We start from the raw sequence: 23,076 nt of genomic DNA on the forward strand, positions 1-23,076 counted from the left end.
GGTTTAGGATGAGGTGGAAAGTGCTGAACAGAAACAAGAAGATGATGAGGGTAATAAAGAGTGGTAAGTGGGAGGGTAACCTGAAAGATAGGGCCTCTAAATGATCATGTGAAATTAGGTGGGGCCATCATGAATATCGAAAGTGTGGGATACTTCTAGATATTAGTCTTGCCCTGCATTGAAGGAAGCACGTAAAGGAGAACCAACTAGGTACCATGATCCACATCAAGCCAGACTGCATCATGTCAAAGGAGATTTGTTCATGAAAAAGATGATATGAAGCATTAAATGCAATACGCTTCGCAACATTATACCATACACATACATACAACTACAGTCTAAATTGGCCTAGAACGGAAGATTTTTTGAAGCCAAAACAATTGCAGTAAGGCAGAAGGTTATTAGATGTAATGATAATTATCTAACAACAACAGTAAATGATCAAATTCATGAACTGTAGATGAAAGGTAGGGTCACATGATTCGTGAAAAGAAAACCTCAAAATTATGAAGAACTACAGAACTAACAATTTAAGTGCGCTATTGCATAAAAGCGGATCCACAAGCAAAGAAGTTTTTTCAGTAGTTTTTCATCAGGCAGGTTTTTTAAGAAGTTCTTCAGAAGGGATTTCAAGAGTTGCCCCTGCATGGTCTTTGCTCGCTTTTACTTCTGCAAAAATGAACAGGAAAATTAGCTATCAAAACTAATATAGAGAAGTTGTTAATGTATGCTAGAAATTCAAGATTATCATCCCTTGGTGAAGTAAAAAAGAATTGCCCCTAACAATTGTATTAGTAGAGATTACAATTTAGCTAATATGCAATCAAAATTAACTATAATGCCTAACATGTGGTATCAGAGTAACTATCGTACCTACCCATATCACAAAAAGAACATTGAACCTTAACAATTGTGTTTTTCCAAAAAATCTTTTAAGTTCCCAACCTTCCCTTACTTATAAAACTGAATTTTCAATTAAAATGTATCCACGCTTTTCAAAAGAAGCCATCTCATAGAAGGTAATGAACAGCTGCCCGCAAAACAAACAAAACATAAAAAAGTGAACAGAAAATGAACTGAAGCAATGTATTGCAGCAAAGTTGGTAGCAGTTTCAAGACAAACCACCAAGAATACTGATGCTTGAAATACAATAACATCATTAACCTGGTTAACTAATTAGCATAACTTATCGCCAATAAACCCCGAACAAGATTCTTAATTAATTACAGCTTACATAAAAGCAATGTACAAGAATTTCCATTTCAAATAGTTACTTTACAAGCAGGCGCAGTGAACTCACCAGAGTTATAGCATTTGAGTGAACCGTCAGTGAAAAACTACGAACTAAAACATACAAACTTTGGGTTCAATTTGGGAGTAAATGAGATCTTACACGAACATAGCTGCCTATCTGGTTAAAATTAGAGGATGATCATCTATAATAAACTTCATTTCATCTTTAACCCTATAAAAACCACTATTTTCATTAAATAGTATGTATGAGTTACCAGCTTCAATGTACTACCTCCATTCCTAAATATATGTCCACTTATCTATTTCATTTTATTACAAACAGTGAAAAGTGAATTATCAAGTTTTCTATTTTACCCCTTTTACATTTTCACAAAAAAGTGCATCCTTTAGACCCATCTCCATTCAACAAAGGGCCTTAGACATAGAGGTATGTAAGGCGTCATCATTAAGAAGTTGTTAGTCAAGTCTCATTTGAGACAAAGGATCTGTGACTGTACATAGCATGAATGATAAGTTGTAGGTTTGCACTTAAAGATAACATATCCATTGTCCAAAACTGTATGCACCAGAAAACTACACCAAAATTTTGGTAGATTTTAATGTAACACCCTTCATTTTTTGACATTTTACAGCAAATTTTAGTGCAACAATATTTAATGTACGTTTAAATATATCCCTGTTACACAATGTTTTCATCTTACTTTACCCCCCTCTCATATATCGATTAATTCGTTAAACTATTTGATGTTAAAACTTAAAGCTAAACAACAGAAGTTGAAATTGAAATGTTGCAGAATATTATCATGAAAACTGATCAATTGGTGCAAACATCCTAAGTAAATACCAAATTTGAACGTAAAACTGTTCGGTTTACATCAAATCTAAATCAAAATGAATGATTTGCCATATTTCTTAAGGAGGGAGCAGTAAAAAGTAATCTAATTAGGTTAAACCTATCATATTAAAGCTCTTTAACATTACAAGGTAAGAACTAATCACTATCATATCATAATTCATTATCATACGTAAATAATATGTTATATAGAACAGTAATTCATAGCTTATACACACAATTATTATATTATACTTATAATAATTACAAATAAGAAAAACTTGTGTAATTATCATACCGTAGCCGCCGCTAGAATTGAGTTTAGCCTGAACAATCATATTAGATATGAAATCAGAAGCTTCACGTGCCTCATCTAAAAGTTTCTTAATCTCCTGTTCAGAGGTCACGTGCCGATTCTCTTCAAATTTCTTCCTTACTTCCGCCGCCGATCCCTGAAGCATCACCGTATCTCCGGCAAATGATTTCCGAGTGGCTCTCAGCAACGCTCTGTACGCCGTCAATGCTTCGCCGGATAATTGCTTCGCTGCCATATTTATACTGGAATTATTGATGTTATTATTCTCCGTTACAGATCACAATTGTGAATGTATTTCGTATGCCCGAGAGACATATTAAATTAATGTGGCTAATGTGTTATGATCAAGTCGGGTCATACCCAATAACAAACTTACCGACACTTTATTCGTATTTAATTTTAGCGGTTGGATCGTTGATTAAATACACGACACTTGAACTTTAAAGAAAAGGTTTCTTAAATAATGTTACTTGATATGTTTATATATAAGTTATGAAATAACTTATATAACAAGGATTTAATTATTTATAGGTTAAATAATTAAGTTATGTCACATTTTATAAAATTGGTTTTATAAAATATACATAACAAATAATATACATGTTTATATAATGTGTTTTATAAAATTAAGTTTTATAAAAACTGATTTTATAAAATCAGTTTTTTTTATATATAATGTATATTATAAAATGATCCTTGTAGTGGCATTGGGAGTTCAAGAAGCATGCTAGAGATTCCATTTGATGCCCATGCTTTCTCAATTCCTATAACATGCATCTTGACTCACTTTGGGACTAAGAGAAGAGAAGCAATTTACATATCAAAAAAACTGCACAAAACTTCTGCTATTCTGCTGTCCAAAACGTGGGGTATATGCAGCTCAAAGGAGTTCATAATTTGGTTTTTATAAGCTCCATTCAAGTGTGATTAAATCCTAACCAAAGTACTAAGTGTTGGTTACAAGTTTGGGGTATTATCTCTTGAGGTTCCATAGTTTTGGAACTAGTATTCATCATCATCTTTCTTGGTACTTGCTGTCCAGATTTTAAGGTTCAAATAAAGTAGTTTTCTAGCTTGGTTAGTAAGGTTATAAGGTACCAAAGTCTAGCCAAGGTTAAGGGTGATATTGGAGAAGAATAAGCTTGGTGTTTTCATCTTCAAATTCATCATTCCTGGAAGTAAATAACCTCCTAACTTGGAGAAGGTATAACTTCTAAATTACTATCTTGTAGTTTGTAAGCATATTGTTTCACAACTTGATCCATGGGATTTAACTTTAAAATGGTTTAAAGATTAACAAGTTAAAATGTAACTAACATGCTTCCGCTTTGATATGTTTCTTAAAAGGTTTTAAGTATCATGAAACTTGTTAAATCCCAACAATGGTATCTAGAGCCGAAGTTGTTGAAATATGCTTCGAGATGGTTATTAAACCCACTATAATTTTGCATTCTATGAACATGCATGAAGTAGAATGTAAAATTTTCGGTTTTGGGTGGTTGTCATTTTGGCCAAAATCACTTGTGATTCTGCATTCTGTACTGCAAATCACTTGTGATTCTGTATTGCCAATCACTTGTGATTCTGTGTTGCAGATCACTTGTGATTCTGTGTTGCCGATCACTTGTGATTCTGTATTGCCAATCACTTGTGATTCTGTATTGCCTATCACTTATGTTGATGATGTTCACAATCTAAGCCTTGACCTTGTGTTTGGTTGCATGCATGGTTGATTAATATTTATTCATTTGGCATGTAATAATTCATTTGGTTATGTAATTTATTTTATATTTGGTATGTAAAATAGATTAGGTTGTATTTTCATTTTTTAGAGAAAAATGTATTAGGATATATTTTTTTTGTAAAAGATGAAGATGCAAGATGAAGAACACAAGAAGAAGCATTTGGATGCAAGATTGAGTGGGAGATTTTGAAATCTCTAACTTTGGGTTATAACCCCTTAACCGGTGGCATTTGTTTTCGGCTAAACAAATGCCTACCAAAATGGCTAGATTGTGAACATCTTTGTTTTGCATGCGTGGTTGTTTTAATTTCTTGTATGATTGTGGATTGTGTGTTTGTATGCTACAAGTTAATCACACAAGTTAACAACAAACAAAACTAAAATTTAATTGGTTAAATTAGACGTTATTAATCACATGCAAAACGACAATTTAAAATGGTTAAATTGAAATGGCTAAAAGGACATTAATAAACGGTTATTAAGATCATGATAAGGATCATATATATAAAATGGTTTACATCATGTAATTGGTTTAATTACAAGACATGAAAATGGATTTCATAAGTACCATACACTAAATGCATGTTGGTGTATAGCAAAATGTTTTCTTAAACTAGAATTTATGAAAACTTAAAATCCCTTTACAAATACAAGGTAAACAAGTTAAACGCCATCCTTTTGTGGGAACACTTGAACATAGTAGTGAACTCATAATGGGATAAAGGTCACCTAACCATTATGAACTAGCTAATATGCTTAAGGTAAAATTCGCACACTTGTGGGATAAAGGTCACCTAACCACTTGTATGTTAATTTTACATGTTTTCACAAGTAGGACGACTTGATTTGGGAATCATGAACTTAGGGTCACCGAAGCATGATGAACAAATAGGCGTTGATGGGATAAATATGCCATGCAAAAGGATTGCATGATCCCAAAACTTAGAAGTTGCAAAAGGATTGCAATTGTCATATAATGACTACCTAGCTAAATCAAATGACGGGATAAAGGTCACCTAACCGAAATTTGGTTTACCGTTGGATTCTAATATTTAATAAGTCAATTATAATAAGAGGGTATTGTTTATTAAATTTAAAATCGATACTTAAAAGAACTTTGTTGAATTTTGTAGATGGCCGCCAATAACAACAACAACATGCAAAACGCACCACTTAACCTAAACCACCTATCATTAAGGTCTCTCTTAGAAAAAGACAAACTCAACCATACCAACTTTATGGATTGGTTCCGCAATCTTCGGATTGTCCTCAAACAAGAGGATAAAGCGTATGTACTTGAGGACCCCATTCCCGATCAACCGGATGAGAATGATGTGGAGGCAATGGCCTCTTACGATAAGTATTGCCACGACTCCCTTCAAGTCTCATGCTTAATGCTTGGGACTATGATACCCGAACTCCAAAAGGATTTCGAACATCATAGTGCATACGACATGATAACGCAATTGAAGGAGATGTTCCTTCAACAAGCGCGTGTCGAACGCTTCGAAACGGTTCGAGCGCTACATGCTTGTCGTATGGACGATACCCAATCGGTTTCATCTTATGTACTTAAGATGAAAAGCCTTATCGATCGTGCTAACCGTCTTAACCTAAACATATCTAATGAGTTAGCCACCGATCTTATCCTTAACTCCCTATCAAAAAGGTTTGATCAATTTGTAATTAATTACAATATGAATGGGATGGATAAGAGCATAGGTGAGCTTCACGGTATGCTTAGAACGGCGGAAACTAGCATGGGTAAAAGGGCTTTACCCGTGTTAGCAATCGATCAAGGTGGGTCCAAAGGTAAGACCTCTAAGCCAAAGGTGGCTAAGAGAAAAGGACCCGCTTACCAAGGCAAAGGGAAGGGGAAGATGGTTACCCCAACCATCAACAAGGCTAAGAAGCAAAAGGTAGCCGAGAAGGCAAACCCCAAGGAAGACCCATGTTTCGGTTGCGGTGAAATGGGTCATTGGAAACGAAACTGTCCGATCTATCTTAAGGAGTTGAAGGATAAGAGGGATGCAGGGCAAACCTCAGGTAATATATATATGGTATATATAGAGCTTAGTATTACTTCTTCTAATACATGGGTATTAGACACTGGATGTGGAACTCACATTTGCAATTCATTGCAGGGGTTCAAAAGAAGTAGCAAGCAAACGGGAACATCAAGTCTCTACATGGGTAATGGAGCCAAAGTGCAAGTGAAGGCTCAAGGAGACTTTGTGTTAAAGCTTCCAAGTGGTTTGGAACTTATTTTGAAAGATGTTTTGTATGCACCCGATTTATGTCGAAACATTATTTCCATTTCCCGTTTGAAACAATGTGGTTTTAATCTTAATTTTGTTAATGATGATATCCATATTTATTTAGATAATGTATTCTATTTCAAGGCTTCGCCTTCAAATGGAATTTATGAATTGGTTCATGATGACGCATCATCGAGCTCTATATACCATACAAGCACCAAGAAACTCAAAAGGGATTTGAGTGATTCCTACTTATGGCATTGTCGCCTTGGTCACATAAACAAGAACCGAATGCATACACTTCAAAGGAATGGACTTTTGAAATCAAATGAAATGGATTCATTTGATGTATGCGAATCTTGTTTACAGGGCAAGATGACTAAAGCACCTTTCAAAGGGACTTATGAAAGGGCTAAAGATTTATTGGGATTAATACATTCGGATGTATGTGGACCCTTTAAACCCATAACTAGGAATGGTGAAAGATACTTTGTTACTTTCATTGATGACTTTAGTCGTTTCGGATATGTCTACTTATTAAGACACAAGGACGAAACGTTTGAAGCATTCAAAGAATATCAAAACGAAGTACAAAATCAACTCAATAGGACAATTAAGGTACTACGTACCGATAGAGGAGGTGAATACCTAAGCGATGCCTTCCAAGATCATCTTAGGAGTTGTGGGATTATCTCACAACTTACTCCACCCGGAACACCCCAACTTAATGGAGTTTCCGAAAGGAGGAACCGAACCCTAATGGATATGGTTCGATCTATGATGGCAAGAAGCTCGTTGCCTCTATCATTTTGGGGTTATTGTCTAAGCTCCGCGGCTCGTATTTTAAATATGGCCCCAACCAAGAAAGTGGAACGAACTCCTCACGAGATGTGGTTTGGTAAACCTCCATCTCTATCATACTTAAAAGTATGGGGATGTGAAGCTTATCCTAAGCGTTACGTCCCTAATAAGTTGAATGCTCGATCCACGAAGTGTATCTTCATAGGATATCCCAAGGATGATATGGGATACTATTTCTATGATCCATCCGAGCAGAATGTATTTATTGCTCGGAAGGCGGAATTCCTTGAAACTAAGTTCCTAATGGAAGGAAATAGTGAAAGGAAGATAGATCTTGAAGAGGTTCAAGATCAAGTAGATGATACACAATTGGTTGACACTAGCACTCAACATGAAAATGTTGATAGTGATCAAATGGATGATCAAAATACACAAGACATTCGTAGATCTGGTAGGATTAGCAATCCTCCTGAGAGATATGGGTTTCTCATAGATGGTTGCTATACGGTTGATTTGGATGAACCAACAAACTACCAAGATGCTTTATCAAGGATTGATAAAGATAAATGGCAGGAAGCCATGAACGCTGTGACGACTCCGTCAAAGCACTTAACGGCTCCGTCACTTGGTCCCACAGCTTGATCGAAACTCTATATGAATTTAATAAAACAACCTTGCATTCTTTATTTAAAAATGATTTCCTATAAAGGAAATCTACTAAAATGTATAAGTTTAGAAAAACTATACAATAATACTTTAACCAAAAGTTGACCAAAACAAAGTCAACAAACAACCACTATTTAATGTAACAAAATAGAATGCAAGTTAATGTTTAACAAAAGCTGCCATCATAAAAATGCAGACTCTCTAAGCACAGCGGAAGCAATCAATCATGAACCTGAGAATAAAACATGCGAGTAACCGTCAACAAAAATGTTGAGTGAATTATAGGTTTAATATTGCAAACAATATTTAATTTAAACAATAAAAATTTATGTTTGAAAACATAAAAGTCCTTTTTAAACCACCAAATTATATGCTAGAAAACATATAATAAAACATTATTCCATTTTCCGTGAGCCACCTGGTAACCACTTAACCCTTTATTTACCCTTGCCAAACACAATAAATAATATACACCGAACAAGTGTATCTACAACAAAATACGAAGTACTAAACATTCCGATAACAAATTGCTAGCGCGACTAGCTCGAAATGGGGTTGTCAACCCCGATAGATCTATCCATAGGATTCGCGTTCACCAGTAGAAACCAGTGATTACAGTTACCAGACTAGGGAATATTTTTGTTCAACTCACAATGAATAATTTAAACCAACTTCCACTTGTCCAAAATATAAAATAAATTGCATGTATTCTCATCCCAAAAGATTTAAATAGAAAAATGGGACTATAACTCACCTTAAATAGCAACTGAAGAAATCTCACAAACACGCGAACAGCAAGTAAAGTAAAGTGATCAAGAAAGATCACAACGCCGACCTATAAATAAAGCAGGTCGAAATAAATAACTAACTTAGGCCAAGTCTTAGTATGATAGCTATTGTACATGTTGCAAGTAGGCATAGAACATTACTCAGCAAGCATCGGTTTGATTGGAACAGCATAAGGACACACACTTTCTATTTTTAGAAAGTTTCTATTTTTAGCAGGTTTCCATTTTTGGAAAGTTTTCTATTTTAGGAAAGTTTCTATTTTTGGAAAGTTTTGAAGTTAGGAAAGTTTCCTTATTTAGAAAGTCAACAGAAGTCAACTGAAAGTCAAAGTCAACCGAAAGTCAACTCAAAAGTCAACCTTGGTCAAACATAGTCAACATTAATTTTAAAAGTGTAAGTTATAATAATAACATAGGTTATAATGTTATTTAAAGTCAAAAGTGTATAATAATGTCTTAACATAAGTTTAATTAAATAAAATGAATTATTAAAGTTAATATAAGTTGAAATGTTATAATTAGTATAACATAAGTATTTAATTAATTAATTAAATATCAATCATAATATAAATATTATTAATTAATAATTTTTAAATCATATCATAAGTATTATTAATTAATAATGAATTATGAATCATATCATAAGTTTCTAATTAAAATTATTAAATCATAAGTATTTAATAATTAAGTCATAATTAAATAATAATTAAGTCTTATAATAATTAAATAATTATTTAATATTTATTATAAGTCTTTTAATAATTTCTCAAAAACAAATTTAATACTTATCATAAGTATTTTCCCTTTAATAATAAAAGTATTACTAATCATAAGTTTAATTAAAATGTTAATTAAATTATAATTAATAATTAAATGATATAATAAATATTTATATCATATGTTTTAAATAATAATAATTACCTCTTTTATCATAAGTAATTAATTAATAATGAATTCCATAAAATTTATCATAAGTTTAATCATTAACCATAAGTTTTAAGTTTACAAGTTCGCCGGGTCGTATCTTGAGCCCCGGGTGTCGGTTTCGGGCAAGCCACGTATGTAACTTCACCTACTCAAACCACCCGACACATTTATGAACTCAAGAACACTCCAAGAACAGTCCCTAGGTCGTGGATATCAGCCATGACATCAATTGGGAAAAACATTTTACTCAAAACAGTAATTCGGGCAAAACGGGTGAACCGTGGCTCGGATTTAGGTGACCCGAGCATGAATATTCGTCTCACCATCAGTCCTAACCAAATGAGGCACCCTAAAGACACCAAGGATGGTCACAAAGTCGGACCCAACCTTGTTCATGCCAAGAACACCTTTCAATCTTTAACAAAAACCAAATTAAGTATATCTAGGGCTCCGGGAATCGAAACGACATGAATCCGGAGTCTAAAATTAATGTCTTGATGAGAGGAACTCATTTATGTACTTTATTTTAACATTCATATCAGTTATATAGTCAGAATATACGAATCAAACTGCTGTCCAAAATTTACAAACCGAAAACATGAACAAACGAGTAATTCTACGCATTCAAACAACAATACACTAACTTATACACATCATACTAATCATATAACATCAAAATACAGAAATATAAATAAATATGGAAAGTTCTAGGGTTAGGGTTTATACCCTAATCGAGAATCAAAGTATGTAATCGCGTAGAGAACGAAGAGAGGAACACGTTTATGTAGATGATCTCTTGATCCAAGCTAGCTTTTTGATGAAGATGGTGGTTTATGGTGGTGATGGTGACGGCACAAAGAGGGAGGAGAGGAGAGGGTGAGAGCAAAAATTGGATTTTAGGTTTAGGCTTCTAATTTGTGAAATAAAAATAAAATAAGAAAAATGGAAAAGCAAGGGAGTGCTCCCCCTCCCTAATTCGGCCGAATTCTTTAGTGGGGTGGGCCCCACTTGGTCCATCTCACTTAAATGTAATTTCCTGATGGCCCGAAAGCCCGAACGAAACCCGAAACGCGAAAACGCACTTACGCGATTAAAAATCCGGAAAGATAATAAACGCGCGACAAAAAAATAAATATAAATACCCTATATAATTATATGACCTTAAAATATCATATTTAAAATAATTAGGATTTAAATATCCCAAAAACGCGACCGTTGGTTTGAAAACCGAAAAGATTCGCCGGACAGAAATCCGCGACACGTAGAAACGTACGATTTAAAATATGAATACAAATATTCATTTAACACATAATAATTAATATATTATTACAAAAATAATAATATAGGTCATAGAAATGACGTGGCACGAATAACAGTTAACGGTCGTTAAATAATTAACGGTAAAAGATAACGGAAAAAGTAGGGTCGTTACAGTACCTTCCCGTTACGGAAATTTCGTCCCGAAATTTAAGCAGGTGCAGGGGTTTTCTCATCATTTGGGAACAAATGCGGGTACTTCTGCCTCATCTGACCTTCACGCTCCCAAGTGAACTCGGGATCGTGTCTGGCGTTCCATCTAACTCGAACAATAGGAATTCTACTCTGCTTAAGAGTCTTAACCTCTCGATCCATAATCTCGACAGGTTCCTCAATAAAATGGAGTTGTTTATCAACATGAAGTTCATCAAAAAGAATGGTTTCATTGACCTCGACCAAACACTTCTTCAAATTCGATACATGAAAACGTTATGAAAAGCGCTAAGCTCTTGTGGCAATTTCGAACGATAAGCCACTGGTCCAACTCTCTCAATAATCCCAAAAGGTCCAACAAATCGAGGATTCAACTTTCCCCTTTTACCAAAATGTACCACACCCTTCCAAGGTGAAACTTTCAACATAACACGATCACCGACCTGAAAGTCGATATCGTTCCTTCTCTTATCAGCATAACTCTTTTGCCTACTCCTGGCAGTTCTCAATCTTTCCTTAATCTGTGCAATCTTCTCGGTAGTCTCGTGAATGATCTCTGGTCATGTGAGTTGAGCATCCCCAACCTCATTCCAACAGACAGGAGACCTACACTTTCTACCATACAGAGCTTCAAATGATGCGGCTTTAATACTTGCATGATAACTGCTGTTATAAGAAAACTCATCCAGCGGCAAATATTTATCCCACCCATTTCCAAAATCAATAACACACGCTCTTGACATGTTTTCTACGTTTGAATGGTCCTTTCACTCTGACCATCCGTCTGTGGATGATAAGCGGTGCTCATATCCAATTTAGTTCCTAGAGCACCTTGTTAGGACTGCCTCAGTCCAACATAATCGATACGGGAACACCATGTCTCGACATAATCTCCTTCAAATACAAACGAGTAAACTTCTTCATTGAATATGTTTCCTTAATTGGCAAGAAAAGAGTTGACTTAGCGAGTCGGTAACAATCACCCAAATAGTATCATAACCACCCACAACTCCCGGTAACTTCGTAATAAAGTCCATCTTAATACCTTCCCACTTCCACTCGGGAATTTCAGGTTGCACCAAAAGTCCAGACGGTTTCTGATGTTCAGCTTTAACCTTAGCGCAGGTCAAATACTTAGCCACATACGTAGCCACATCAGCTTTCAAATTAGGCCACCAATACAGCTCCTTAAGATCATGATACATCTTTCCTGAACCAGGATGAATAGAGTACCTAGACTTATGAGCCTCATCTAAAACAAGTTTTCGTAGATCACCAAACTTCGGAACCCAAAGGCATCCCGCAAAATACCGAGTACCATCGGTTTGTACCTCTAACTGTTTACTCAAGCCTCGGACCTTCCCGTTACAAAATTTTCCTCCTTCAAGGCTTCTTATTGTGCCTCAAAGATCTGCCTAGCGAGGTTTGTTTGAATTGTCATATTCAAGGCCCTAAACCTGCGAGGTTCAGCCCTTTCTTTACGACTTAAAGCATCAGCCACATCATTGGCCTTTCCCGGATGATATAAAAGTTCACAATCATAATCATTCAACGTCTCAATCCATCTGTGTTGTCTCATGTTCAGCTGTTTCGGATCGAGGATATGTTGAAGACTTTTGTGATCTGTGTACACAGTACTCTTAACCCCATACAAATAGCGTCTCCAAATCTTAAGTGCAAACACAACAGCTCCTAACACTAAATCATGGGTTGTATAATTCTGTTCATGGATCTTCAACTGACATGACACATAAGCGATGACTTTCTTTCGTTGCATCAAACGCAACCAAAGCCTTGACGCGAAGCATCACAAGAAACAACAAGGTCATCATTACCCTCAGATAGTGACAATATCAGAGCGGCAGTCAACTTCTTCTTCAAAATCTGAAAAGTAGTCTCTTGTTCATCCTCCCACGCATACTTCTTCCCCTTGTGCGTTAAAGCAGTCAGAGGTTTCGCTATACGAGAGAAATCTTGAATGAACCTTCTATAACAGCCTGCCAAACCTAGGAACCGGCGAATCTGAGTAGGAGTTTTCGGAATTTCCCACTTTTCAATCGCCTAAATCTTAGCAGGATCAACTTGTATTCCCTGTTTACTAACAATATGTCCAAAGAATTGAACTTCTCTTAACCAAAAAGCACACTTAGAGATCTTAGCGTACAACTCTTCTTTTCTCAACATATCAAGCACTAACTTCAAATGTTTTTCGTGCTCTTCATCACTCTTGGAATTAATAAAGATGTCGTCGATGAAATCAATAACGAATTTGTCCAGATAGGGTCTATACACACGGTTCATGAGGTCCATGAACACAGCAGGTGCATTTGTCAATCCGAACGGCATAACAAGGAATTCGTAGCGACCATAACGGGTGCGAAAAGCGGCTTTCGGAACATCAGATTCTTTAACACGCAACTGGTGAATAGCCAGAATGAAGATCGATCTTAGAATAAACGGGCGGACCTTGAAGTTGATCGAACAGATCATCAATTCTCGGAAGATGGTAACGATTCTTAACCGTAAGCTTGTTTAACTCGCTATAACCAATACACAAACGAAACGAACCATCTTTCTTCTTAACAAAAAGAACAGGAGCTCCCCAAGGGGACGAACTGGGACGAATAAAATATAGTTGCAACAATGAAGGGAGAACTATATGGAGTAGTCACATCGGTGACATAGATATATAAGGCAATTCTCTCAAAGGAGATAACGAGGATCATGGTCTTCAAAGTAAATTTTCATTACATTCCCGAAAGGAATGCGTACGAAAGGTGTGATATTTCATCGAGAGTGAACTTCCTTGTACAACGAGCGAGGAAATCTAGGATTCATCCATATTCTTAAATTTATGTGAGGATGAAAAGAATGCGAATCATGGGTTATAAAGAATGGTCGACTCCGGTTGAGATGAATCTCCAAAAATAATTTCGTGTACCTCAAAGTACTGAATCATAGGGTTGATGTTGTGGTTGACAGCGAATATTGAGAGTAGAAACTCCTCAAACGGTTTAGTGTAATATATATCCATGATACCCATTAGAATAACAGTTGGGGTAGAAATCCATCTAGCGCCTTTTCTACAATAGGGTGGGCACCGAGTGTACCCCAGAAAATTGATTTATCGGTCCGCATTTCGGCCATGTCCAACCATAAGAGGGAAAATTCTATGGGCGCAAAGACTTTCCAACAAATTTTATAAAACCGGCATCCAAACTGGTGTAAGAATTTCTATCAATGAACTTAATGGTAAATTTCATCCTTAAACGGAGAATGAGAAGAACGGTATCCAAACACTCTGTTGAGTAATGCGAAAATTCTAATGTAATCAATCAAAGAAGTTTTGAAAAAGCTTTAAATGTCTGATGTAACCCCATAAATGGAACGAAGCTCTTAGTAAATTTAGAAGTGTGTACCACGTGTACCATTTTACGTAAAACAATTTGAGTTAACTAGACAACTCAATAAGAGTGGTTTTAAAATAATTTTGAAGGTATAAATTAGTGTATACTAGCCAAAATAGGTAAGGGTAAATTTGTCCATTTGAATTCATACGTACATATATGATTTTATAAATAGTATACATGACAAAGTATTTCATTACTTCTATTCGCCCATAAATCTCGTGAGAACCGCCCAATTACACAAATGTGTAAAATTTTTAATGAAAAGCAGGGTATCCGCATCACAGAGGTTACGAGTTGAAGTAAGATCGTTGTAGCTCGGGTGAAGGACTTGAATCGTCTTGCGACATCTAATCAATAAATGCTACGAGGTCATGAAAACAACGAGTTAAATATTGTTTTGACTTTTATCAGAACACAAGTCCTTGGGTCAAAACTATTCACGTGCGAAGCTGTCACTAACAAGCGAGTTATAAATGATAAAACATGGGGTAAGTAGTTCGGTAAAGACGAGTCTCTCGTATATCAATAAATAAGATAATGAGTATCTTCCTTACTCATGTAACAACGTTAGAATTTCCGAATGAGTGGTGTATAAATTTTCTTTGACTCGCTTTCTATTCCTCATGTCACAATATTGGGACTTTTTATGAATTAACGTAATATAATCACGTTGGCCTGACGCCATTATATTTCACTAACTCATAGTTCCATTCCAATATCACTACATAAGGTCAGGACACGTGGTCAACCTCGAATTTCAACACAATTTCCCTAAAATAATTTCTTAACAATGTGCTAAGGATAGCACAAGAGACAAAGACATCGAAAGTAATGAATAGGAGTAACGATGACATGAAAATGTCTTCGAAGTACCAAGAATCTCTAAAAGTAAGAATGACGTTTTCCGTTTCAACAACCAAAGCACATAGGCACAACGGCACAAATGCACGTAATATAACAAAAATGTTATATACCTAAACATAATAGCTGACATTGAAATGCCGAACATTTAGAAGTCAAGAATGACATCTCGCGTAATATAACTCAAACGTTATATACATAACCATAATAGATGACATAGAAATGCCGAGAATTCTAGAACACATAATGTAACTTAAATGTTATATCAATAAACACTAATTATGACATAGAAATGTCGAGAATTCCAGAAGTCAAGAATGACACCCCCTCGGTTTCACTAACCGAGGTGTTCCTTTAAAAGATGAACTCGCATGAGTCAGAGAATACGTTTAAATCGGAATGGGAGTTCCTCCCGGATTCAGAACATAATAGAAATGTATGTATGATAACAATATACATACCAACACGACACAAATAATCACATATAATAATATATAATAGGCCGGGCTGTAGACTAGACTCACTAATGCACCCTATTGACCCGGGTAACGACACCAATGCAGCCTAATTCCCTACAACCAGAGCTCTGATACCAACTGTGACGACTCCGTCAAAGCACTTAACGGCTCCGTCACTTGGTCCCACAGCTTGATCGAAACTCTATATGAATTTAATAAAACAACCTTGCATTCTTTATTTAAAAATGATTTCCTATAAAGGAAATCTACTAAAATGTATAAGTTTAGAAAAACTATACAATAATACTTTAACCAAAAGTTGACCAAAACAAAGTCAACAAACAACCACTATTTAATGTAACAAAATAGAATGCAAGTTAATGTTTAACAAAAGCTGCCATCATAAAAATGCAGACTCTCTAAGCACAGCGGAAGCAATCAATCATGAACCTGAGAATAAAACATGCGAGTAACCGTCAACAAAAATGTTGAGTGAATTATAGGTTTAATATTGCAAACAATATTTAATTTAAACAATAAAAATTTATGTTTGAAAACATAAAAGTCCTTTTTAAACCACCAAATTATATGCTAGAAAACATATAATAAAACATTATTCCATTTTCCGTGAGCCACCTGGTAACCACTTAACCCTTTATTTACCCTTGCCAAACACAATAAATAATATACACCGAACAAGTGTATCTACAACAAAATACGAAGTACTAAACATTCCGATAACAAATTGCTAGCGCGACTAGCTCGAAATGGGGTTGTCAACCCCGATAGATCTATCCATAGGATTCGCGTTCACCAGTAGAAACCAGTGATTACAGTTACCAGACTAGGGAATATTTTTGTTCAACTCACAATGAATAATTTAAACCAACTTCCACTTGTCCAAAATATAAAATAAATTGCATGTATTCTCATCCCAAAAGATTTAAATAGAAAAATGGGACTATAACTCACCTTAAATAGCAACTGAAGAAATCTCACAAACACGCGAACAGCAAGTAAAGTAAAGTGATCAAGAAAGATCACAACGCCGACCTATAAATAAAGCAGGTCGAAATAAATAACTAACTTAGGCCAAGTCTTAGTATGATAGCTATTGTACATGTTGCAAGTAGGCATAGAACATTACTCAGCAAGCATCGGTTTGATTGGAACAGCATAAGGACACACACTTTCTATTTTTAGAAAGTTTCTATTTTTAGCAGGTTTCCATTTTTGGAAAGTTTTCTATTTTAGGAAAGTTTCTATTTTTGGAAAGTTTTGAAGTTAGGAAAGTTTCCTTATTTAGAAAGTCAACAGAAGTCAACTGAAAGTCAAAGTCAACCGAAAGTCAACTCAAAAGTCAACCTTGGTCAAACATAGTCAACATTAATTTTAAAAGTGTAAGTTATAATAATAACATAGGTTATAATGTTATTTAAAGTCAAAAGTGTATAATAATGTCTTAACATAAGTTTAATTAAATAAAATGAATTATTAAAGTTAATATAAGTTGAAATGTTATAATTAGTATAACATAAGTATTTAATTAATTAATTAAATATCAATCATAATATAAATATTATTAATTAATAATTTTTAAATCATATCATAAGTATTATTAATTAATAATGAATTATGAATCATATCATAAGTTTCTAATTAAAATTATTAAATCATAAGTATTTAATAATTAAGTCATAATTAAATAATAATTAAGTCTTATAATAATTAAATAATTATTTAATATTTATTATAAGTCTTTTAATAATTTCTCAAAAACAAATTTAATACTTATCATAAGTATTTTCCCTTTAATAATAAAAGTATTACTAATCATAAGTTTAATTAAAATGTTAATTAAATTATAATTAATAATTAAATGATATAATAAATATTTATATCATATGTTTTAAATAATAATAATTACCTCTTTTATCATAAGTAATTAATTAATAATGAATTCCATAAAATTTATCATAAGTTTAATCATTAACCATAAGTTTTAAGTTTACAAGTTCGCCGGGTCGTATCTTGAGCCCCGGGTGTCGGTTTCGGGCAAGCCACATATGTAACTTCACCTACTCAAACCACCCGACACATTTATGAACTCAAGAACACTCCAAGAACAGTCCCTAGGTCGTGGATATCAGCCATGACATCAATTGGGAAAAACATTTTACTCAAAACAGTAATTCGGGCAAAACGGGTGAACCGTGGCTCGGATTTAGGTGACCCGAGCATGAATATTCGTCTCACCATCAGTCCTAACCAAATGAGGCACCCTAAAGACACCAAGGATGGTCACAAAGTCGGACCCAACCTTGTTCATGCCAAGAACACCTTTCAATCTTTAACAAAAACCAAATTAAGTATATCTAGGGCTCCGGGAATCGAAACGACATGAATCCGGAGTCTAAAATTAATGTCTTGATGAGAGGAACTCATTTATGTACTTTATTTTAACATTCATATCAGTTATATAGTCAGAATATACGAATCAAACTGCTGTCCAAAATTTACAAACCGAAAACATGAACAAACGAGTAATTCTACGCATTCAAACAACAATACACTAACTTATACACATCATACTAATCATATAACATCAAAATACAGAAATATAAATAAATATGGAAAGTTCTAGGGTTAGGGTTTATACCCTAATCGAGAATCAAAGTATGTAATCGCGTAGAGAACGAAGAGAGGAACACGTTTATGTAGATGATCTCTTGATCCAAGCTAGCTTTTTGATGAAGATGGTGGTTTATGGTGGTGATGGTGACGGCACAAAGAGGGAGGAGAGGAGAGGGTGAGAGCAAAAATTGGATTTTAGGTTTAGGCTTCTAATTTGTGAAATAAAAATAAAATAAGAAAAATGGAAAAGCAAGGGAGTGCTCCCCCTCCCTAATTCGGCCGAATTCTTTAGTGGGGTGGGCCCCACTTGGTCCATCTCACTTAAATGTAATTTCCTGATGGCCCGAAAGCCCGAACGAAACCCGAAACGCGAAAACGCACTTACGCGATTAAAAATCCGGAAAGATAATAAACGCGCGACAAAAAAATAAATATAAATACCCTATATAATTATATGACCTTAAAATATCATATTTAAAATAATTAGGATTTAAATATCCCAAAAACGCGACCGTTGGTTTGAAAATCGAAAAGATTCGCCGGACAGAAATCCGCGACACGTAGAAACGTACGATTTAAAATATGAATACAAATATTCATTTAACACATAATAATTAATATATTATTACAAAAATAATAATATAGGTCATAGAAATGACGTGGCACGAATAACAGTTAACGGTCGTTAAATAATTAACGGTAAAAGATAACGGAAAAAGTAGGGTCGTTACAAACGCCGAGATGCAATCCATGTATGAAAACCAAGTGTGGGAACTTGTTGAGCAACCTCCTAGCTCTAAGCTAGTTGATTGCAAATGCCTTTTCAAAATGAAAACCGACATACATGGAAACTTGGATACATATAAAGCTAGACTTGTTGCAAAAGGTTTCACTCAAACTCAAGGGGTTGATTATGATGAAACTTTCTCGCCTGTGGCAATGCTAAAGTCTATTAGGATATTATTTGCCATTGCTGCTCACTACGACTATGAAATATGGCAAATGGATGTCAAAACCGCTTTCCTAAATGGATATCTTATGGAAGATGTCTATATGGTCCAGCCTGAAGGTTTTGTTGATCCAAAATATCCTAAAAGTGTATGCAAGTTAAAGAAGTCAATCTACGGATTGAAACAAGCATCTAGAATGTGGAATCATCGTTTTAATGAGGAAGCCGAGAAATTTGGCTTCATTAAAAATGGTGATGAAGCTTGTGTATATAAGAAAGATAGTGGGAGCACCATCATGTTCCTTGTACTATATGTGGATGATATATTATTATTTGGGAATGATATTACCACAATGCAAGGAGTCAAAACTTGGCTAAAGAGTTGCTTCTCCATTAAGGATCTTGGAGATGCACAATACATATTGGGGATAGGGATCTATAGAAATAGATCCAAGAGATTGATAGGTTTAAGTCAAAGTACATACATTGATAAAATCTTGAAAAGGTTCAAGATGGAAAACTCTAAGAGAGGTTTGGTACCTATTCAAAAGGGAACCGTTCTCAGTTCATCTCAGTGTCCTGCCACGAAAGATGAACAAGAGAGAATGAAGAAAGTCCCATACGCATCTGCTATTGGGTCTATCATGTATGCAATGATATGTACTAGACCGGATGTGTCATGCGCTCTAAGCTTGACAAGTAGATACCAGAACAACCCAGGAAACAGTCATTGGATTGCTGTTAAAAGTATATTGAAATACCTTAGGAGAACTAAGGATATGTTTCTAATATATGGGTCTGGTGAGGAGGAACTCGCCGTAAAAGGTTACGTGGACGCGAGTTTCCAAACTGATCGAGATGACTCTCGATCACAATCCGGTTATGTCTTCATGTTAAATGGTGGTGCGGTCTCTTGGAAGAGTTCGAAACAGGAAGTTGTTGCGTTATCCACTACAGAGTCGGAGTACATTGCCGCCTCACTGGCAGCTCAGGAAGCTGCATGGATGAAGAAATTCATCGACGACTTAGGAGTGGTCCCTTCCATTCAGGACCCTCTTGAGATCTTTTGTGACAACGAGGGTGCGATTGCTCAAATCAAGGAACCTCGTGCTCATCAAAAGACTCGTCACATTGAGCGGAGATTCAACTACATCAGGGATGAGGTTGAAAAGGGAAAGATATGTATTCACAAAGTTCACACAGATCAAAATGTTGCGGATCCACTCACGAAGCTTTTACATGGGCCAAAACATGAGGGACATGTTTGTGCATTAGGGCTTCGATATTCTAGTGATTGGATATGATCTATTTTAAGTATTGTACCGGAACGAAATTATTCAAACTCATTAATATAACTATGGTGTTAATTTATTTGAGTTATGTTCCTATTTTGCATATTTCATCCATGAATAAGCAATTACTCTAAATTTCCGTAGTCGATCACATTTGTGGGAACAAGTGTGAGGTTTAGACTATTATGAACTCGGATTGGTATACATTCATAGGTTGAATGTGGGGCAAGGTTGCAACCAAGGTTCATAGATATTTGTGGGAAACAAATATTGGAAGACCCGCTCTCAAGAATTACTGTATAGAGCCTTTGTGGTTGATCACATGTAATCTTGAGTAAAGGCGAATATCATTGTATCCTCTGACCTGAGATACATATTGGGTTCGGATATTCACCAAGTACTGTGCCTTGATTCTTTCCTTCGCTATTCTGAAACATGGTAGTACATAAGGAAGAACTCAGGTATATTACAAAGTGTATATCTAGGACGTATGTAGTCAAGATGGAATTTGTCCCTCTTATTCGTTGAGAGTCAGATGTCTAAGACCTGAAAAGTTAAATCTATAAGAGAGTGATCACTCTGTATCTCTTGGATTTAACATGACATCTATGATGAAAGGATATAATGAAAGATTCACCTACATATATCAGTTCGAGTAGGGAGCTCGAAAAGGGATGATGTTATTGAATGGCACAAAGTCATAACATATTAGGGGTGATGGACGGTGTGTTAGGCTGTATCCATCACTTGCATTAATTTCTTATGTTTCTCGTGCAAGTGGGAGATTGAAGGTATTTCGTATGCCCGAGAGACATATTAAATTAATGTGGCTAATGTGTTATGATCCAAGTCGGGTCATACCCAATAACAAACTTACCGACACTTTATTCGTATTTAATTTTAGCGGTTGGATCGTTGATTAAATACACGACACTTGAACTTTAAAGAAAAGGTTTCTTAAATAATGTTACTTGATATGTTTATATATAAGTTATGAAATAACTTATATAACAAGGATTTAATTATTTATAGGTTAAATAATTAAGTTATGTCACATTTTATAAAATTGGTTTTATAAAATATACATAACAAATAATATACATGTTTATATAATGTGTTTTATAAAATTAAGTTTTATAAAAACTGATTTTATAAAATCAGTTTTTTTTATATATAATGTATATTATAAAATGATCCTTGTAGTGGCATTGGGAGTTCAAGAAGCATGCTAGAGATTCCATTTGATGCCCATGCTTTCCCAATTCCTATAACATGCATCTTGACTCACTTTGGGACTAAGAGAAGAGAAGCAATTTACATATCAAAAAAACTGCACAAAACTTCTGCTATTCTGCTGTCCAAAACGTGGGGTATATGCAGCTCAAAGGAGTTCATAATTTGGTTTTTATAAGCTCCATTCAAGTGTGATTAAATCCTAACCAAAGTACTAAGTGTTGGTTACAAATTTGGGGTATTATCTCTTGAGGTTCCATAGTTTTGGAACTAGTATTCATCATCATCTTTCTTGGTACTTGCTGTCCAGATTTTAAGGTTCAAATAAAGTAGTTTTCTAGCTTGGTTAGTAAGGTTATAAGGTACCAAAGTCTAGCCAAGGTTAAGGGTGATATTGGAGAAGAATAAGCTTGGTGTTTTCATCTTCAAATTCATCATTCCTGGAAGTAAATAACCTCCTAACTTGGAGAAGGTATAACTTCTAAATTACTATCTTGTAGTTTGTAAGCATATTGTTTCACAACTTGATCCATGAGATTTAACTTTAAAATGGTTTAAAGATTAACAAGTTAAAATGTAACTAACATGCTTCCGCTTTGATATGTTTCTTAAAAGGTTTTAAGTATCATGAAACTTGTTAAATCCCAACAAATTGACCATGAAAAACATGAATTGTACCGATTTTTGAGAAAATGGTTCAATTTTCAGGATTTGGCCTTTGGGATTTTGGTTATTGAATTTACAAATTGTACCTTTTTATTTTATCTGATTGACATTTTCAGCCCCTCAACTTTATAAATTACACTTCAATGCCTTCATATGTTAACAGAGTTTATCTTAAGACCACTTGTATTCCTATGGTAAGCCACTGCCCACTGGTATGGTTAGTCAATCTCAGCGTCAATGCTAGCGTTGGCAGTGGCACTACCAGGCTCCAATCTTGAAGCGCCATGGTCCAAGCAAATGTCAATCATATTTAAAACGGTAGGTTTGATCTTTTAAGGAATAAAAAAATAAAAATATAGTTATTAAAGGCAGACAAACAGGTACTTTATTAAAAAAAAAAAAAAAAAAAAAAAAAAAACTCTTATTTATACCTTAAATATGTACATACAACTTCAACCATTTTTCTCGCACAATCTATATAATTTCTCTACTTTAAATATACATATAATCTATTTT

General features: G+C 34.9%; 1 protein-coding gene across 1 annotated transcript; it reads right to left on the reverse strand.

The window, feature by feature from the left end:
- Window positions 1–380: 380 nt before the first annotated feature.
- On the reverse strand, window positions 381–22,597 carry LOC139872037 (mitochondrial zinc maintenance protein 1, mitochondrial-like). Its single transcript, XM_071859825.1, has 3 exons — window positions 22,545–22,597; window positions 2,386–2,684; window positions 381–669 (listed from the first exon to the last, which is right to left on the reverse strand). The coding sequence occupies exons 2-3, from the start codon at window positions 2,636–2,638 to the stop codon at window positions 593–595; spliced, it is 330 nt and encodes a 109-aa protein (XP_071715926.1). The 5' UTR covers window positions 2,639–2,684; window positions 22,545–22,597; the 3' UTR covers window positions 381–592.
- Between the last annotated feature and the right edge of the window lie 479 nt (window positions 22,598–23,076).

The sequence above is a fragment of the Rutidosis leptorrhynchoides genome, chromosome 10 (assembly GCF_046630445.1).
Source record: "Rutidosis leptorrhynchoides isolate AG116_Rl617_1_P2 chromosome 10, CSIRO_AGI_Rlap_v1, whole genome shotgun sequence".
Lineage (NCBI taxonomy): Eukaryota > Viridiplantae > Streptophyta > Magnoliopsida > Asterales > Asteraceae > Rutidosis > Rutidosis leptorrhynchoides.

Coding starts and splice junctions, on each gene's coding strand:
- LOC139872037 (XM_071859825.1), bottom strand. CDS start 2,638: ATGGCAGCGAAGCAATTATCCGGCGAAGCATTGACGGCGTACAGAGCG. Junction 670..2,385: donor CAATTCTAGCGGCGGCTACG/GTATGATAATTA, acceptor TCATTTTTGCAG/AAGTAAAAGCGAGCAAAGAC.